This window comes from Dipodomys merriami, unplaced genomic scaffold (genome assembly GCF_024711535.1).
Source record: "Dipodomys merriami isolate MVZ:Mamm:240054 unplaced genomic scaffold, mDipMer1.0.p SCAF_3, whole genome shotgun sequence".
Classification (NCBI taxonomy): domain Eukaryota; kingdom Metazoa; phylum Chordata; class Mammalia; order Rodentia; family Heteromyidae; genus Dipodomys; species Dipodomys merriami.
This window is the reverse complement of record NW_027204492.1, coordinates 105,714,045-105,733,317: the sequence shown is the minus strand read 5'-3', so window position 1 is coordinate 105,733,317 and position 19,273 is coordinate 105,714,045. Positions and strand designations below refer to the sequence as shown.

At 42.9% G+C, this 19,273-nt stretch overlaps 1 protein-coding gene across 2 annotated transcripts in view; it reads right to left on the bottom strand.

Annotated features, from left to right (window-relative positions):
* The window catches only part of Pcyt1b (phosphate cytidylyltransferase 1B, choline), a 102,097-nt gene that overhangs the window by 37,408 nt on the left and 45,416 nt on the right, over nt 1-19,273 (bottom strand). For both annotated transcript variants that reach the window (XM_070040696.1, XM_070040695.1), the window contains exons 2-3: nt 17,497-17,596; nt 11,547-11,663 (exon numbers count right to left, since the gene is read on the bottom strand). In XM_070040696.1, the coding sequence (XP_069896797.1) occupies nt 11,547-11,663; nt 17,497-17,596 (217 nt within the window). The remainder of the gene's footprint in view (nt 1-11,546; nt 11,664-17,496; nt 17,597-19,273) is intronic.

The following is a 19,273-nucleotide window of genomic DNA, read 5'->3' as shown; positions in this document are numbered from 1 at the left end:
CGGCAAATGCACTCTGACAAGCAGATGGAGATCTCAGAGCAGTGGTTTTCCATGGATGAATTCACCCTGCCTCTCTGGAGCTCATGCTGCCGCTAACCTATCCTGGCAGCTTGCTGTGCTCACAATGAAATACCCTGCAGGAGAGAAAACAAAAACCCAAAAAAACAGCAGATCTGTTCAACTATGGAGCCCAAGAGAGTTGGATTCTAATCTCTGCTCTGTTCCTTATTACTGGAAATGTAACTCAAATCCTTTAAGTCTTAGTTGCCTGGGTCTTTAAAATGGGGTGAGGTGTTCAGGATTAAATTTGATAAACTACATGAGCAGAGAGTAATGCTTATATATTTATTTATTACTCGTAGTCATAGTAATATGTGACCATAGATAGAAATATTCCTTTGGAGGGCTGGGAAGGTGGCTCAGTGGTAGAGCGCTTGCCTTGCATGCTTGAAGCCCTGGTTCGATTGCTCAGCACTACATAAGCAGAAATAAAAAACCAGAAGTGGCGCTGTGGCTCAAGTGGTAGAGCGCTAGCCTTGAGCTGAAGAGGCTGAGGGACAGCGCCCAGGCCCAGAGTTCAGCCCCATGACCGGACCCCAGAAAACATTGTCAAAAAAAAATATTCCTTGGAGATGGGCACAGGTGCCTCATGCTTATATCCTAGCTACTTGAGAGGTTAAGATCTGAGATTGAGGTTCGAAGCCAGGCAGGCAGGAAAATCCATGGAACTATTATTTTCAATTAATGGCCAAAAAAAAAAAAAAAAAAAAAAGCCACGAGTAGCATTGTGGCTTAAGTGGTAGAGGGCTAGCCTTGGAATTAGTGCTCAGGACAGCCCCTGGGTCCTGAGTTCAAGCCCTAGGACACACACACACACACACACACACACACACACACACACACACACACACACACACACAACACACAACACACACACACACACACACACACACACACACACACACACACACACACACACACACACACACACACACACACACACTCTCTCTCTCTCTCTCTCTCTCTCTCCTCTCTCTCTCCTCTCTCTCTCTCTCTCTCTCTCTCTCTCTCTCTCTCTCCTCTCTCTCTCTCTCTCTCTCTCTCTCTCTCTCTCTCTCCTCTCTCTCTCTCTCTCTCTCTCTCTCTCTCTCTCTTCTCTCTCTCTCTTCTCTCTCTCTCTCTCTCTCTCTCTCTCTCTCTCTCTCTCTCTCTCTTCTCTCTCTCTCTCTCTCTCTCTCTCTCTCGGCCAAAGACTAGAAGCCCCTCTCAGTTTCTCAAACATTTCGGTCAGCACAATAAGAACTAGTTGAGTCTCTTACCAGCCATGAGAATATGTTAATATAGATGAACAGTTTTTGTTTCTTTTGTGGTACAGAAGATGGAATCAAAGGCCTTCTATCTGTCAGACAACTACTCTACCAGGAGCTACACTCTTAGCTCTAGAGGAATATTTAACTTCAATTAAATACAATAAAGTCCAAACCCAAGTTTGTGGAATAAATATTTACATTTACTACAGTAGTGGTATGTTTAATGCTCTCTTTTTTTTTTTTTTTTTTTTTTTCTTGTCGGTCGTGGGGCTTGAACTCTGGGCCTGGGCGTTGTCCCTTAGCTCTTCAGCTCAAGGCAAGCGCTCTACCACTTGAGCTACAGCGCCACTTTTGGTTTTCTGGTGGTTTTATTGGACATAGGAGTCTCACGGTCTCTCCTGCCCGAGCTGGCTTTGAACCTCGATCCTCAGATCTCAGCCTCCTGAGTAGCTAGGATTACAGGCGTGAGCCACCAGCGCCCGGCACTCATTTTTTTTTTAATTTAATTTTAGTTGTGAACATACTGTACAGAGGGGTTACAATTACATGGGCAGGATAATGCATACATTTCTTACCAAGCATTGTAGCCTCCTCCTTTGGTTTACCCTTCACATCCCTTCCCAGCCTCCCCCCTCCCCCTGCTCTCATTTTTGTTTCTTTCCTGTGAGGCAGAAGTGGGTGTTTGGTGGCTCTTTGCCTTTATTTAAAAAAAAAAAAAAACTTTTTAGAGGAAACTACTCTGTCCAATACATTTTTAATTTTTTGACTTTTTTTTTTTTTTTTTGCCAGTCCTGGGGCATGAACTATGGGCCTGGGAGTTGTCCCTGGCCTTTTTGTGCTCAAGGTTAGGGCTCTACCACTTGAGCCACAGCATCACTTCTGGCTTTTTTGAATAGTTTATTGAAGATAAGGGTCTCATGGAGTTTCCTGCCTAGGCTGGCTTCAAACCATGATCCTCAGATCTCAGCTCCCTGAGTAGCTAGGATTACTGGCACCCAGCTGACTTGTTTTTTTTTTGGGGGGGGTTGGGTTTTTTTGGGGGGGGGGGTATCCGGTCATGAGGCCTGAACTCTGGGCCTGGGCGCTGTCCCTCAGCTCTTCAGCTCAAGGCTAGCACTCTACCACTTGACCCACAGCGCCACTTCCGGCTTTTTTCTTTTTGCTTATGTGGTGCTGAGGAATTGAACCCAGGGCCTCATGCATGCAAGGCAAGCGCTCTACCACTGAGCCACCTTCCCAGCCCCTGACTTGTTTTTTAAATAGCATGCGCTAGCTGGGCACGCATGGCTCATGCCTGCAATCTTAGCTACTCAGGAGGCTGAGATCTGAGGATCATGGTTCAAAGCCAGCCTGGGCAGGTAAGTCCATAAGACTCTTATCTAGAATAAACTGCCAGAAAACCAGAAGTGGCTCTGTGAGTCAAGTGGTAGAGTGCTTGTCTTGAACTGAAGAGCTGACGGACAGTGCCCAAGCCCAGAGTTCAAGCCCCACTACCAACAAAAAAATAGTAATATATAAATAAATAGCATGCACTTTTAAATTAAAATAAAAAGTATTTTACAAGTGAAAAGATTTTATTATTATTTTCCAACAGTTGTACAAGAAGCTTTTAGTTTGTAGGTACAATGTTGGCAACTTGATCAGAATTATCCCTGCCAAAGTGGACAGTCGTGACTCATTAAACTATTGCCAACAAAGTAAGCACGTACAGAAAAGTTTCAAATTACTGGCTACTTGCTTTAACAACTTATAAGGACAAGGAATGTGGCTTAGTGGTACAGTGCTTGGCCAGCAAGCATGAGGGCCTAGGCTCAATTCCTTGGTATCACATCAATACAAAAACATAAAATAAAAACCTTATAAATGCGAGCATTAAAATCATGGTGCAGCCAGGTGCCGGTGACTCACACCTGTTATCCTAGCGACTCAGGAGGCTGAAGTATGAGGATAGCTATTCAAAGCCAGCCTGGGCAAGAAACTTCGTATGATACTTATCTCCAATAAACAATCAGAAAACTGGAAGTGGCGCTGGAGCTTAAGTGGTAGAGATTTAGCCTAGAGCTGAAGAGCTCAGGGACAGCGCCCAGGCCCAGAGTTCAAGCCCCAGGAGTGACAACAAATAAATAAATAAATAAATAATCCTGGTGCAAAAACATGACAACTGTGGTGTCTATTACTAAGTTTGAAAGGGGCCGGGAAGGTGGCTCAGTGGTAAAGCGCTTGCCTTGCATGCTTGAGGCGCTGGGTTCGATTCCTCAGCACCACATAAGCAAAAAGAAAAAAGCCAAAGTGGCACTGTGGCTCAAGTGGTAGAGCGCTAGCCTTGAGCTGAAGAGCTGAGGGACAGCGCCCAGGCCCAGAGTTCAGGCCACACGACCAGATCCAAAAAAAAAAAAAAAACAAAAAACAAAAACTAAGTTTGAAAAACAGAATTTGGTTCTGATCTTTTAGTTCATAATTTCTGCTAAACTCCAAGTATCTCCACCAAATATCTTTCTATGAATTTGCTCCAACCAAGAGTGTTTTTGTGAGTCAAACACTGCTTGCACCAAGGAGAAATCCTGAAACAAATCTACCTGTAAATGTTAATGAGGCAGGATAGGGTAGGGAGCATGAGGCCTGGTGAAGGCAACTCAGAAACACATAAGAACCAGGAGCTATGGGCTGGGAAGGTGGCTCAGTGGTAGAGCGCTTGCCTTGCATGCATGAGGCCCTGGGTTCGATTCCTCAGCACCATATAAGCAAAAAGAAAAATGCCGGAAGTGGCACTGTAGCTCAAGTATTGTTGCTCAAGTGGTAGAGCAGTAGCCTTGAGCTGAAGAGCTGAGGGACAGCGCCCAGGCCCAGAGTTCAGGCCCCACAACCGGACCCCAAAAAAAAAAAAAAAAGAACCAGGAGCTTGTGGCTCACACATGTAATCCTAGCTACCTAGGAGGCTGAGAGATGAGCATCAGGGTTCAAAGCCAGCCCAGGCAGGAAAGGCAGTTAACCACCTGAAAACCAGAAGTGGAGCTGTGACTGAAAATGGTAGAGCCCTAGCCTTGAGTAAAATAGTTCAGGATAGTTCCTAGATTAAGTTCAAGCCCCAAGACTGACTTAAAAACAAAAACAAAAACAAAAAGAAACACTCACAGAGTATTTCGACATGTAGGAGCACTATCTTTGCCTCTGAGAGACAACTAGATGCCTTCCTTATCTCAAAGATTAGCATCTGTTTTATGGCAGGATGCTTTCTTTTCTGGAAGGAATGCCCAAACCACAGAGTGGAATTCAGAATGAGTAAGACCAGGAGCGATTAAGAGGAAAGATAAACACCTATCTTTGCATAACTTTAAAGTCAACCACCCCCCTACCTTTATTATGTAACTATCTCCCTCCCTGGTCAAATTTGCTCCTTTTCTCTCCCTTTGAGAGCGCCCACACTGGTAGAGAGGTGCCTCGGCCTTTCTGCTTGTCTGTCTGCTTTTCGTCTGCTTGCCTGCTTGCTGACTTACTCAATAAATCTCTGCCAAGTTTTCTTTTTTTTTTTTGGTCTGGTCATGGGGCCTGAACTCTGGGCCTGGGCGCTGTCCCTCAGCTCTTCAGCTCAAGGCTAGTGCTCTACCACTTGAGCCACAGCGCCACTTCTGGCTTTTTCTGTGTATGTGGTGCTGAGGAATCTAATGCAGGGTCTCATGCATGCAAGGCAAGGGCTCTACCACTGAGCCACCTTCCCAGCCCATATTTTTAATCTTGACTACACAAATAGTATCCGAGCCAGCAACAAGACAAAACAGCAATATTTTTAAGGGCTCAGTTTAGAATTTATCAGTTGTGGAGTTGGTTTGTGATAGTCTGAAAAGATAACGAAAGACAAAGATCTTCTCAGATCCCCTCAAAGGTTTGCACAGACTTTGCAGCAAGTATTCAAGGACATCTATGTCCAGAGCCTGGACTTGCAAAGGTAGCCTTTTCTCAATGTAAAGAATGGAGTAGAGAAAGGCTCTCTATCCGAAGCCACCCTTATCATATTTTACAAAAGCAAGGCAGCATCCAAACCTTTCCATCTACACTACATTTCAAGGGGTGAGATGTTGTGCCTTCTGACCAAACCAAATGGAAACCTCACTTAATGACTATTCAAAGCAAGGCTCTAAAAGCTTCCCATCTTTCCCTGTCATATACACATTTCCATTGTAGGTAAAGTCTGGTGTTAGAAACTAAATATGGTAGAAAGGAGAATGATGTAAAGTTTGGTCTAACAATTTTGCCCAACTATTATCAGAGAACACATGGATCTTGATGGACAAGGCCTAGGAATTCAAAGCAAAAGGAGTATTGGAAAGAAATATTGAATGCTAAAAATGGCTTTTTCATGTAGTTAAGGGTAAGCATTTTTCCAGCTATTCTCAACACTCATATTGAATCCTAAAAATGGCTTTTCTCTTGTAGTTAAGAGTAAGCATTTTTTTCTAGCTATTCACTTCAAAATCACTTTAATAACCCAAAACTGTATAGGCTGGTATTGCTGCCTCTCAGAAATGTAACTGGAACATTTTCTAGAATTATCAAATTTTTTAAGATACACTGAAATAAACGCATGGGTAAAACATTTACATGATTTTTTTTCAGATTTGGTATGCATTATTTTAAAAGGAAGTTAAAAGCCTATTTTATAAAACTCACATTATAAAATATTCCATTTATAGATAAATCCTTATCCAATTTCATCTTCTAAAATGTTTATTTTCTACCTCCTCAGAATAAAAAGTAAAATTACTGACTTCCAGAGCGATTACTTTTTAGTAGTACATTCCCCTTTTTAGCTTTAAATACAGAGGAAATTTTAATCATGTTGTCTACTAAAGATAATTAAGTTATTTCTGATTTTTACATTTGATTTTATATAATTATTCCCAAAGGCCAAAAACTAGAATTTGCTATACACACATACCAACATTTAGAAAAGGAATAACATGGCCTTTAAAAATCATATTTCTCTTCTTATAAATACTATACAATTTTATCTGTAAATTATATCACATTACTACAAAATAATAGTTGCTGATTTATGTCTTGTTGATAGCTTATTAGATGAGAACTACATTGTTTAATCTTGACAGATTCTGTTTTGTATAACACATTCTATAATTTATTTCTCAAAGTTTTTATAAAGAAATACATTAAATACATTTGAACTTTTAAAAAGACATTTGCTTGGGTTTTAGGTTTTAGATAAATTTGAGAAAGAACTAGTTTTGTCAATTAGGTTAGAAGGTATGCTTCAGAAATTTACTAAGCTAAAAGTACACCTGCAATGTTTTGTTTTTTTTAAGGTTTTAAGGAAACAATAAAAAGCATTTTAAAAATATTTGAATTGACAGAGGTGGGATGCAATTGCCAATATTTCCATTTCCCCCAACCTTTTCTGAATATATCTGGGTGAATAAGTTGCTTTCAAGTAAAAGAATAAGAGTTATAATTAAGAGTCATTTGATAAGTCTTGATATAGCCTTTTGTTATAATTCCCAGAAAGAGAGAAAGTAAATGATTCTAATGACTTAGTAAGAATCCTTTTACAAGCCGGGCGCTGGTGGCTCATGCCTATAATCCTAGCTACTCAGGAGGCTGAGATGTGAGGATCGCAGTTCAAAGCCAGCCCAGGCAGGAAAGTCCGTGAAACTCTTATCTCCAATAAACCACCAGAAAACCGGAAGTGGCCCTGTAGCTCAAGTGGTAGAGGGCTAGCCTTGAGCTGAAGAGCACAGGGACAGTGCCCAGGCCCAGAGTTCAAGGCCCACGACCGACAAAAAAAAAAGAATCCTTTTACAGGTCATTTCTAATCCCTTGCTCTCAACAAATTTGAAGGAGGGTCTTCACAAGTTGTCATGTAATAAACCCATAAAATAATAAGCTTCTTTGTTTTGGTTCCGGTGCTAGTTTGGGTTTTGAACTCAGGCACTGAGTGTTGTCTCTGAGTTTCTTCTTTTCAAGGCTAGCACTTTACCACTTGAACCACAGCTCTACTTCTGGCTTTTTCTGAGTATTTTATTGGAGATAAGAGTCTCATGGACTTTCCTAACCATGGCTGGCTTCAAACTTTGATCCTCGGATCTCAGCCTTCTGAGTAGCTAGGATTACAGGTGTGAGCCACCAGTGACTGGCTATAATAAGTTACCTTAAATAATACTTTTAAAACATTTGTGTGGGCAAAATATTTCAGTCTATATCTATAACTAGGAAAATATAAATAAAGTTGTTAAATCCTGACTCACTCTACTAGTAAATTATACTCATCCAGCAGTAAATCCACAAATCAGGAGATTCCATTCATCTCATTAGAGACCAAACATCTTTATATTTATAATTAGTTACAGGGGGCTGGGAAGGTGGCTCAGTGGTAGAGTGCTCGCCTTGCATGCACATAAGCATGCAAGTACCACATAAGCAAAAAAAGCCAGAAGTAGCGCTGTGGCTCAAGTGGTAAAGCACTTGCCTTGAGCTGAAGAGCTGAAGGGCAGTGCCCAGGCCCAGAGTTCAAGCCCCAGGATCGACATACATACATACATACATACATACATACATACATACAAACTTCAGAGGTACGCACTTAGCTAAGAGCCATATCAAACCACGTCCAAACTCAGGTTTCCAAAATGTCCAAATCCCACACACTGCAGAGGTTTTCCCAGGGCCTCAGTAACCTGGGAGCAGGCTCTGAGTGATGATACTCAAGAAAAAGGTTTGCACTCAGAACAAAGGGTAGTGAGCAAGGGTGGAGTTCTCTGCCTGCTTTGAGTTCCCTGTGTGTGACTCAGTCAGTAAACATTTCCTTTCATCTCTGGCTCTTCTTTCTGCAGAGGGATTCCTCTGAAATAATCCCAAAATAGTTTTGAAGCAGTATAGATCAGAAAAAAAAAATGAGGCATGGCAAACCACAGCCAAGAATTCAGACAATATATTAACAAATAGTTCAATTAAAAGCACACAAGAACTACTTGCTTTAAGCCTACACTCCTTCATAAGCAATAATATTTTCATAAGCAATAATATTTAGTGAAAGAAAAAAGGAAAAAAGAAGCTGTCTTCTTCTGACCTTGTCAGCTTGCCCAGCTGATTAGCATGCTCCAGGACTGAGTAAGGAAATCTTTAAAACAAACATCCTGGGGAGTGGGGGGACACTTGAGAAAAATAACTCTTCTGAGCATTAAAAATACAAGATGAGCGGCTGGGAAGGTGGCTCAGTGGTAGAGCGCTTGCCTTGCATGCCTGAGGCCCTGGGTTCGATTCCTCAGCACCACATAAGCAAAAAGAAAAAAGCTGGAAGTGGCACTGTGGCTCAAGGGGTAGAGCTCTAGCCTTGAGCTGAAGAGCTGAGGGACAGTGCCCAGGCCCAGAGTTCAGGCCCCACGACCGGACCCCCCCCCCAAAAAAAAGAAAGCCGGGCGCTGGTGGCTCACGCCTGTAATCCTAGCTACTCAGGAGGCTGAGATCTGAGGATCGCGGTTCAAAGCCAGCCCGGGCAGGAGAGACCGTGAGACTCCTATCTCCAATAAACCACCAGAAAAGGGGAAGTGGCGCTGTAGCTCAAGTGGTAGAGCGCTGGCCTTGAGCTGAAGAGCTGAGGGACAGCGCCCAGGCCCAGAGTTCAAGCCCCACGACCGACAAAAAAAAAAAAAAAAAAAAAAAAAAATACAAGATGAACTGGTGCCTCGCCTGTAATCCCTGTAATCCTAGCTACTCCAGAGGCAGAGATCTGAGGATACCAATTCAAAGCTAGCCCAGGCAGGAAAGTTCATGAGACTCTTTTCTCCAAAAAAAACTACTCAGAAAGCCGGGCGCCAGTGGCTCACACCTGTAATCCTAGCTACTCAGGAGGCTGAGATCTGAGGATCGTGGTTCAAGGCCAGCCTGAGCAAGGAAAGTCCATGAGACTCTTCAGTTAACCACCAGAAAACCAGAAGTGGTGCTGTGGCTCAAGTGGTAGACTGCTAGCCTTGAGCTGAAGAGCTCCGGGACAGCGTCCCATGACCAACAAGAACAAAAAAGAAAAAAAACCTACTCAGAAAGAACCAGAAGTGGCTCTGTGGCTCAAGTGGTAGAGTTTTGAGCACAGAAAGTCTCACAGACAGAACCCAGGCCCTGAGTTCAATCCCCAGGATCGGAAACACACACACACAGACACACACACACACACACACACACAGAGGAGGATGGACCCTTGTGAAGGGAGTTTGTGGCAGAATCCTTTTGAAAGGATATGCAGACATCAATATGTCCCCATTTAGGGGGCTGGGAATGTGGCTTACTGGTGGAGTGCTTGCCTAGCATGCATGAAGCCCTAGGTTCAATTCCTCCATACCACATAAATAAAATATGTAAAATTAAAAAACACCCTCACATTTAGTAAGCAGGCCACTCTTGACATCTCTGGGCCCAATTCATAAAACAGCACAATAGCAAAATGGCAAAATATATCAGGTATCGGATAAAAGTGGAGCACTTAGCCTCAGACAACTTTGAACTAAGGCCCCAACTTACTTTATTTTTTGCCATAAATACCCATGATATTAGAGCGCTTATTGCACCTGTTATTAGATGTGTCCCCACCCATAGCTGGGTGCTGTACTATCTACCTTTCCTTTGCTTTACTAATAAACTTCCTTGATCTCTGCCTCTTTTTATTTCCCCTGACATCATGAACAAGCCTCCTTCCTTTTGGGGACCTTTCCTGGAACATCATCAATCTAGTTAGTAATAGATACTTAAGGACTCTCCTGGGACCAGCATTTTCTGTTCCTGTCTAAGTTTTAATCTTGGAGAAAATAAAAATAATTTTTAGTGGTTATTTTTCCTTGTAGTAATCTTTTTTTTTTTTTTTTTTTGTCGGTTGTGGGGCTTGAACTCTGGGCTTGGGCGCTGTCCCTGAGCTCTTCAGCTCAAGGCTAGTACTCTACCACTTGAGCCACAGCACTACTTCTGTCTTTTTCTGTTTATGTGGTGCTGAAGAATCGAACCCAGGGCCTCATGCATGTGAGGCAAGCACTCTACCACTGAGCCACCTTCCCAGCCCCCCTTTTAGTAATCTTATGTGGTACCAAGGAATCAAACCTAGGGCCTCATGCATGCTAGGCAAACCCTTTACCACTAAGCCACATTCCCTGTCCAACAATAAACTTTAAAAAGAAAATATACTTAGTCTTTTACATATATATTTTTTTAATTAATTAATTTTGTCAGTTGTGGAGCTTGAACTCTGGGCCTGGGCCACTGTCCCTGAGCTCTTGAGCTCAAGGCGAGCACTCTACCACTTGAGCCACAGTGCCACTTTGGTTTTTCTGGTGGTTAATTGGAGATAAGAGTTTCACAGACTTTCCTGCCCAGGCTGGCTTTGAACCGTGATCCTCAGATTTCAGCCTCCTGAGTAGCTAGGATTACAGGTGTGAGCCACCGGCGCCCAGCTTACCTGTAAATTTTTTCGCCGTTTAAGTCTAAAGGTGGATTGTACTTATTTCATACAAAACCTGCTCACTCTGAATGAATATACTGCTTCCTTCCAGAAGCAACAGAAGTGAGATACCAGTCTGTTGAGTCAGGTACTATACCCTTTATATCCAAATTGAAATAGGTAGGCCTTCTGGAGGGGGAAAATTTCAATCCACATAGAAGCATCCTTTTTTCCCCTTAAGCTTAGAAAGTAAGTTGGCCCTTTCATTGTTAACTAAGATTGCCTGGGTACATAAAGCTCCACTTCTTTAACATACTGCACACAAATTCAACTAATAGGGCTGTCATAAGCCACTACTATTAGTACAGTATAGTCCTAAGTATTGTGGGCGCACATATACACACACAAAAATACACAATGACCTTGTTCAGCTTCAATCATCCTAAACCCCTTCAGTTCTCTGAGATTTGGTATCAGATTATTATTGCTTTTCTCTTGACCCAATAGAAAATTTTCGGATAATAAATGGCTCAAATACCAGGAGAAATGTATTAATGGAAAACATGAAGCATCTATCCTTGGGTAGTATTATTAATCTGTCTCTCTGGAAGACCAACAGTACACAATGTCACAATGTAATTTCCCCTATGGTTCTTTTTTTAAACATCATTTTAAATTTCAGGCAGTGGACGCGTAAGCCAGACAGAATGAACAATGTCAGATTTTACTAATGGAAGTTTGAAGGCAGTCCCTCAGGAAACATTTATATAAAAGAACTTTTCTGGACAAAGAGAAAATGCTCTTCTTACCTCCTACCAACAAGTAGCTGTTAGGAAACAGTGTTTTTGCTTGCATAAGTGCCCTGGCATGACCCGAGTGGAATAGGTCAAATATTCCATCTGCATATACTCTGACAGGTCTGTCAACTGTGGAAGAAAAGACAAAACTGTTAAGACAACTTCAGAATAAAGAATCCCAGTGATGGTCCATTGGTATAGCACCATGAGAAAGTTTACCTAGATGAGACACAATCTCTAGTATGGGTTTCATATTAGTACCTGAAATTGATTTTAAGAATAATTTTTTTTCTTAGGAGAGGAAACACAAAGGTGCAATGCCTATGTGCATCTGATCATATAAAATCATCTTTATCAAAATGGATGCCAGGAAATGGAGACAGATTTTTTTCTTTGTTGTTGCTGTTTTTGTTTTCTTTTATTTTGTCTTGTTTATTTCGCTGTCTTTGGGAGAATAAAAGAAGACGCAGGAATGGAAAGACAAAGGGTGAACAAATTCAGCAATGGTACTCACTAGACACCATGTTGAAAATGAACTATACAACTTGTAGGTGGGGACTGGAGGAAAAAACTGGGAAACAGCGAGGGAAGGGGTGACATTGTCCAAAAAGAATTGTACTCTTGGGCTGGGAAGGTGGCTCAGTGGTAGAGCGCTTGCCTTGCATGCCTGAGGCCCTGGGTTCGATTCCTCAGCACCACATAAGCAAAAAAGAAAAAAGCCGGAAGTGGCACTGTGGCTCAAGTGGTAGAGCACTAGCCTTGAGCTGAAGAGCTGAGGGACAGCACCCAGGTACAGAGTTCAGGCCCCACGACCGGACCCAAAAAAAAAAAAAAAAGAATTACACTCTTTACCTGACTTATGTAACTGTAACCCCTCTGTACATCACCTTTATAATAACAATTTAAAAAAACCTTTTTGCCTGGGAATGTGGCTTAGAGATAGAGTGCTTGCTTCGTAGGCATGAAGCCCTGGGTTTGATTCCTCAACACCTCATAAACAGAAAAAGCTGGAAGTGGTGCTGTGGTTCATGTGATAGAGCCCTAGCCTTGAGCAAAAGAAGCCTAGGGACAGTGCTCAGGCCCTGAGTTCAAGCCCCAGGACTGGAAAATAAAATAAAATAAACCTTAAAAAAAAAAAAACAGAATAAGTTCTTCTAAAGACATCAATGAAGAGCAAACATAAATTAAAATCAAACCAGACCATTGTTAGCCCAATGGGGAAGGTGAACATAGAGCACTAGGAAGGTGTCTAGTCCCCTAGGGAAATTCTGATGTCTGAGCCAGTAGTGTAAGCCTGGCTGGAATATCAAAGTGTAAGGACTGGAGGTGTTCAAGGAAAAGATACATGACTCCATCCTTGAGTTCAGAAATTCCCAATGAGAAATCTCAACTCTTGTTCGCTAAGGTAGTGATGTGCTGAAATCCGTGTGTACTACTCAAATAAGGTTGTGCATACTTTTCTTCCTAACTCCAAGTCTCATTGGTAGCCTGGAGTGAGCCACGGTAGGAGTGATTACACCACAGAGATTGGCAAATGCTACAATCAAGGCTTATTTCTCCCTAGAGGGTAAATTGTTAAAAGTTTACAAGCATATCATCATGTCACTCTGTAACCTCTTTGGTATTATAAGACAAAGGGAAATATATGTCCCAAAGTGAGCAGTGTCTGTGTAACAATATTATATGTTGTTGGCAGCTCACCTCCGGCTCTGTAGCTCTGGTCAGAGGTGAACTGACAACACTGTATTCTTTCACAGGTCTTCAGGACACCATCTGACTGAGCCAGGCCAAAATCCATCCCTTTCAAATCAGAGGAGAGAGTGTGGAGGATAGGATCCCGTCAGATTGGCAAACTAAGCAGGTTACACTAGGGGAGGAAGGAGTTTCTCACTCTTTTATACTTCCATCCTAATAGTCTAGATCTCTGTTACATTTGTGAAAGTTTTATATTTGTTCGCCAACTTCTACACCTTTCTCTACTCTCAACTACAAAGTGAAAAACCTAAGCCAAGTGCTGGTGGCTCACACCTATAATCCTAGCTACTCAGAAAGTTGAGATCTGAGGATTATGGTTCAAAGCTAGCCTGAGCAAGAAAGTCTGTGAGACTCTTATCGCCAATAAACTATTCAGAAAAAAGCCAGAAGTGGCTCTGTGGTTCAAGCAGTAGAGCACTGGCTTTGAGCAAAAGAAGCTCAAGGATAGCCCTCAGGCCCTGAGTTCAAGCACCAGGACTGGCAAAAAAAAAAAAAAAGTAAAGTGAAAATCTAAGAAGAGAATCCAAAGATGGATGATGAAAGAAAATAGTAGTTTCCCATATTTGGATATTGCTCTTATTCTAAGTACATCTGCCACCTTCTCTTGATGGATACAGACAACATTGAGATATTTTTTATTCTTGCATGGAGTAGAAGGAAAGAGAACATTGTGGCCATAACAATATTGCTTTAATGGAAGAAGTTGGGCCTGGTGACATGTACTTTTAGTTCCATCTACCAAGAAGGCAGAGGATCATGAATTCAATGATATCCAAGACTACTTAGGCAAGGCTCTGTCTAAAAAAAAATAAAGAAGGATTATAAGAATTTAGTCTAGGGGCTGGGAAGGTGGCTCAGTGGTAAAGTGCTTATCTCACACGTATGAGGCCCTGGGTTCAATCCCTCAGCACCATATAAGCAGAAAAAGCCGGAAGTGGCGCTGTGGCTCAAGTGGTAGAGCACTAGCCTTGAGCTGAAGAGCTGAGGAACAGCGCCCAGGCCCAGAGTTCAGGCCCTACAACTGACCAAAAAGAAAAAAAAAAAGGAAAGAAAAAGAAAATATTCACATGTGTTATATTAATGGCATAAAAATGAGGTTTTAAGCCAGGTGCTGGTGGCTCACGCCTGTAATCCTAGCTGAGGAAGCTGAGATATAAGGATCACAGTTCAAAGCCAGCCCACGCAGAGAAGTCTGTGAGACTCTTATCTCCAATAAAACCACTAGAAAACCGGAAGTGGTGCTGTGGCTCAAGCGGTAGAGCACTAGCCTTGAGCTGAAGAGCTGAGGGACAGCGCCCAGGCCCCACGACCGACAAAAAAAACAAAAAAAAAATGAGGTTTTAGGGACTAGGCGTGTAGTTCAGAGGTAGAGTACCTGCTAGCATGCACAAAGTCCTGAGTTCAATCCCCAGCACCACAAAAGAAGTGGCATTTTTGCCAGGTGCTGGTGGCTCACCCCTGTAATCCTAGCTACTCAGGAGGCTGAGATCTGAGGATCGCGGTTCAAAGCCAGCCCGGGCAGGAGAGACTGTGAGACTCCTATCTCCAATAAGCCACCAGAAAACCAGAAGTGGCGCTGTAGCTCAAGTGGTAGAGCGCTCGCCTTGAGCTGAAGAGCTGAGGGACAGCGCCCAGGCCCCACGACCGACAAAAAAAAAAAAAAAAAAAAAAAAAAAAGTGGCATTTTTAAAAAGGAAGAAATCAGTGCAACCTTCCGTTGAATGATCTTTAGGATTTGATTTAAAACTATGATTATTTCTTGAGGCATTTCAACCACATTAATTTAGAACAGAAAGAAATATTAGTAGATTTAGATGATATGATGGTATTAATATATTAAATGTCTCTAATAAAAATCTAGAGGCTTTATGTCAGATTAAGAACTGCAACTATTTCAATTATACACTATTTTGAACAAACAGAATTGCAGGATTATACTGTATTCTAAATAAGGCACAGTAAACAGAATATGCTTGGAAATAACAAACTGTCTAATGAGGGATCCTGGGTTTCAATGGTCTTATTCAATTTGAATTCAATTGAGGAAAATTTGTTTTAAGATATAAACTCCATGAAAAAGCAGATGGCAGTTTGTAGAACTTTTTGTTAATGATTCAGAGGTGAACAGGATAAATGAATTCAGGAAGCTAGAGAGAGAAAAGTAAAGAAAGATGACATAATTACTGAGAAAAAGGCCATTTAGTAAATTTGAGGAATATTTGCAGAGTTGGTTTTGCAATAAGCTCACTTTTAAAAATTGTAATGTGTCAGCAATTTCCAGATTGTGGGAAAAAAGGAATCTAATCCTTTCTTGTCTTCAAGAAACGAAGAGGAGCTGGTGGCTCACACCTGTAATCCTAGCTACTCAGGAGGCTGAGATCTGAGGATCTCAGTTCAAAGCCAGCCCGGGCAGGAAAGTCCGTGAGACTCCTATCTCCAATAAACCACTAGAAAACTGGAAGTGGCGCTGTGGCTAAAGTGGTAGAGCGCTCGCCTTGAGCTGAAGAGCACAACGACAGCACCCAAGCCCAGAGTTCAAGTCCCATTACCGACAAAAAAAAAAAAAAAGCAAGGAGGTGGGTTGGGGGACCTGAAGGAGGGAAATTTTTAAGACATAATACATTTTATTGTGCCAGTACTGAAGCATAAATTCAGAGCCTGCTGCTTTCTCTGGGCTTTTTTTTTTTTTTTCAAGCTGGCACTCTACTATTGGAGCCACAACTCCACTTCTGGCTTTTTGCTGGTTAATTGGACATAAGAGTTTCATTGGTTCTTCTGCCCCAGGCTAGCTTCAAACCACGATCCTCAGATCTCAGCCTCCTGAGTAGCTAGGATTAGAGGCTGGAGCCACCAGCACCCAACAAGACAAGTTAACGTACTGTAATGTGCAGCCCTATGTTCTGTCTTATTCTACACCTTCCATCTTTTAGCTCAATACGTGAGTAGTTAGCCCTGCAGTTGCCTAAGGCTAGAGCTTCACAGGCAAGCCCCTTGTGATGGAAGAATCACAAGTATTTGGCCCAGCAAATACTGTTTGAAAAAGCTGAGTGGAATCTGGGGCACAGTGGCCTCAGCCTATAATCCTAGCAACTCAGGAGGCTGAGATCTAAGGATCATGGGCCTGTCTGAGCAGGAAAGTCTGTGAGACTCTTATCTCCAATTAATCATCAGAAAACCAGAAGTGGTACTATGGCTCAACTGGTAGAGTGCTTGACTTGAACTGAAGAGTTCAAGGACAGCACCCACTGGTTCAAATGGTAGAGCGCTAGCCTTGAGCTGAAGAGCTGAAGGATAGCGCCCAGGCCCAGAGTTCAGGCCCCATGACCGGACCCCCCTCCCCCCCCCCCCAAGGACAGCGCCCAGGCCCAGTGTTCAAGCCCCATGACCGGCAAAAACAAACCAAGAAAAGAGTCATAATCATAGCAGCTTAGGTTCATAAAAACCTTCATAGGCCTGGGATCTGGAGAGTCACGCGTAGCTGTTCGGAAGACTGAGATCAGGACAATCACGTTTTGATGCCAAGTGGACTGAAAAGTCCATGAGATTCCATCTCCAAAAATAATCAGTGAAAAGCCAGGTTAAAGCTAAGCCCTGGTGGCTTCTACCTGAAATCCTAGCTACTTGGGATGCTGATCTGAGGATGGAAATTCAAAACTAGCCCAATTAAGCAGAAAAAAAAAAAAAAACTAGAAGTAGAGATATGACTCAAGTACATCATCAGCCTTGATATGAAAAAGCTAAGTGGAAGCACAAAGCCCTGAGTTCAAGCCCCAGTACCAGCACCCATATAAAAAAAAAATAGCACCAGCCTGGACATGGGCATCATGGGGTAAACTGCCAGTCAAGTGACAAACAGAGTTAGTACAAAGACTCTGAGTTCAAAAATGCCTTCATAGTTTAAAAAACGCTTTGGTACTTTTAACTGAACAAACCTTGTGATACAGGTGTCTTTCCTATCTTACTGTGATCTCTCTCACGACTTGGCCCAGCCTGTAGAACTAGTAAATGGTAGTCAGACCCAAGCTCATATGTTCTGCTGCCCATTTTAACTGGCTACGTTGATTGGTCTAGGTTAATGCCATTAATGTTTACCTTTCTTGCCCTGTGCCTGCAATCCCTAACTTCAGCTCTGATGGAATGCCAGTGCTTTCTGATTCTTTAAAATGTCAAGGCAGAGTCCCTTTGGGGAAGGAAAGGACGGCCTTACCTGGTGTTCCTAAGCGAGCCTGAGCAATGGTTAGTTTTTCATGGGGTGCCTGGCATTGACAGCTGGATTCATCTGCAAATGGAGCTGGTGCAGTCAGCGTCTGGAAGGAAAAGAAAAGAAAAGAATCATATATATGTGTGTGTGTGTGTGTGTGTGTGTGTGTGTGTATACGTGTGTGTGTGTGTGTGTGTGTGCGTGTGTGTGTGTTCTGACAAATTTTCCTTCAGCATTATCTTCCCCTGAAGTTTTATTTCTGCTGACTACATGAGTATGATGAAGCAATAGAACGAATCTGCTGGGTCTCGGAGAAATAGTGTACTGATCGAAATAAAGGCAGGGCTTTGTCACTGAGCACCCCTCCCCCCTTTAAACTGATGCCTCACAAACAGTAAGAGCTTTTCAGTGTCTACCATGTGCCAGGTACCAAATGAAGTACTCTGGATCTGTTCTCTCTTCTCGGCCTCATGACATTCTCCGATCCACACCGCCTTCTGTCTTCCTATGGAATAGGATACCATTACACCTATTTCACAGAAAAGGCAACTGAGGCACTGCAGAGTTAAGAAATATGCTAAGTCATACCCTTATATAGAAAGTCAGAATGCCCAGCTTTGAACAGTTCCCAACCAACAAGAGCAGTCTTCCAACATTTACACTCACCCACACCCGGGGCACTCGGCTAAACGGAGCATCATACTCGGAAGCGTGGCAGGACATCCTCCTGTACTTCACATACACAAGGCCAGCCAATCACAACCTCTGACGTCTCTTCGGTGCAAAGGCCAAAAGCCCGTTATCTGTGCCCAGAGAGGGCCTAAAAGCCCAGCAATTCTGGCGGGCTGCAGATAACTGTTAACTGTGGTAGCTTCACCAGCCACCAATGGCTGGAGGCCCCGCCCCAGGCAGCTTGGGCTGGGGCTCTGGGGAACGCTGTGAGAAAGATGTAGTCACTTGGAAGCCTGCCCAGGAAGTGGCCCTGCATTTTTTAGTCAGCCTCTTATAATGAAAACCTCACTCTGTCCAGACAGAGGAAGACAAAGCGGGTGGTGTTTTTGTAAACAGAGCAAATACAGTCCAGAGTTGCCCATTTGAAGTCTTGGCGCTATGTCATTCCTGCAGTCACCACCACAGCATCTCTGGGATTTTTTTTTTTTTTTGAAAAGCTGAAGTTTAAAGCTGAAGTAGTCACTGTAAACATTACTCAGAGTGCTGCATGAATAGTTGCATAGAGATAGAGACAGGTGTTCCTTGACTTGGGAAGATTCCACTGAAGAAAGAAGGATTCAGACACTTGAACAGGTGCCGTGACCCACTTCTGTCATTCATTTATTCAATCACTCATTCATTCAAATATATGTCAGACACTATCTCAGAATCTCAGGCTAGAAATGGGGATAGACAAGTGTCTGGAGCGTGTGTGTGTGTGTGTGTGTGTGTGTGTGTGTGTGTGTGTGTGTGTGTGTGTGTGTGTGTGTGTGTGTGTGTGTGTGTGTGTGTGTGTGTGTGTGTGTGTGTGTGTGTGTGTGTGTGTGTGTGTGTGTGTGTGTGTGTGTGTGTGTGTGTGTGTGTGTGTCGCGAAGAATTGAATGTGTGTGTGTGTGTGTGTACCGCGAAGAATTGAATCTACCTCCAGCCCCATCCTCTTTCATTCCAATACTGTCTACTCCAAAAAGAGGAAGTCCTGCCTCAGTTTCGTTTTGACACCAACCAGTTGCTTTGAGACTTTCTTTTTTTTTTGGGGGGGGGGGTCCGGTCGTGGGGCCTGAACTCTGGGCCT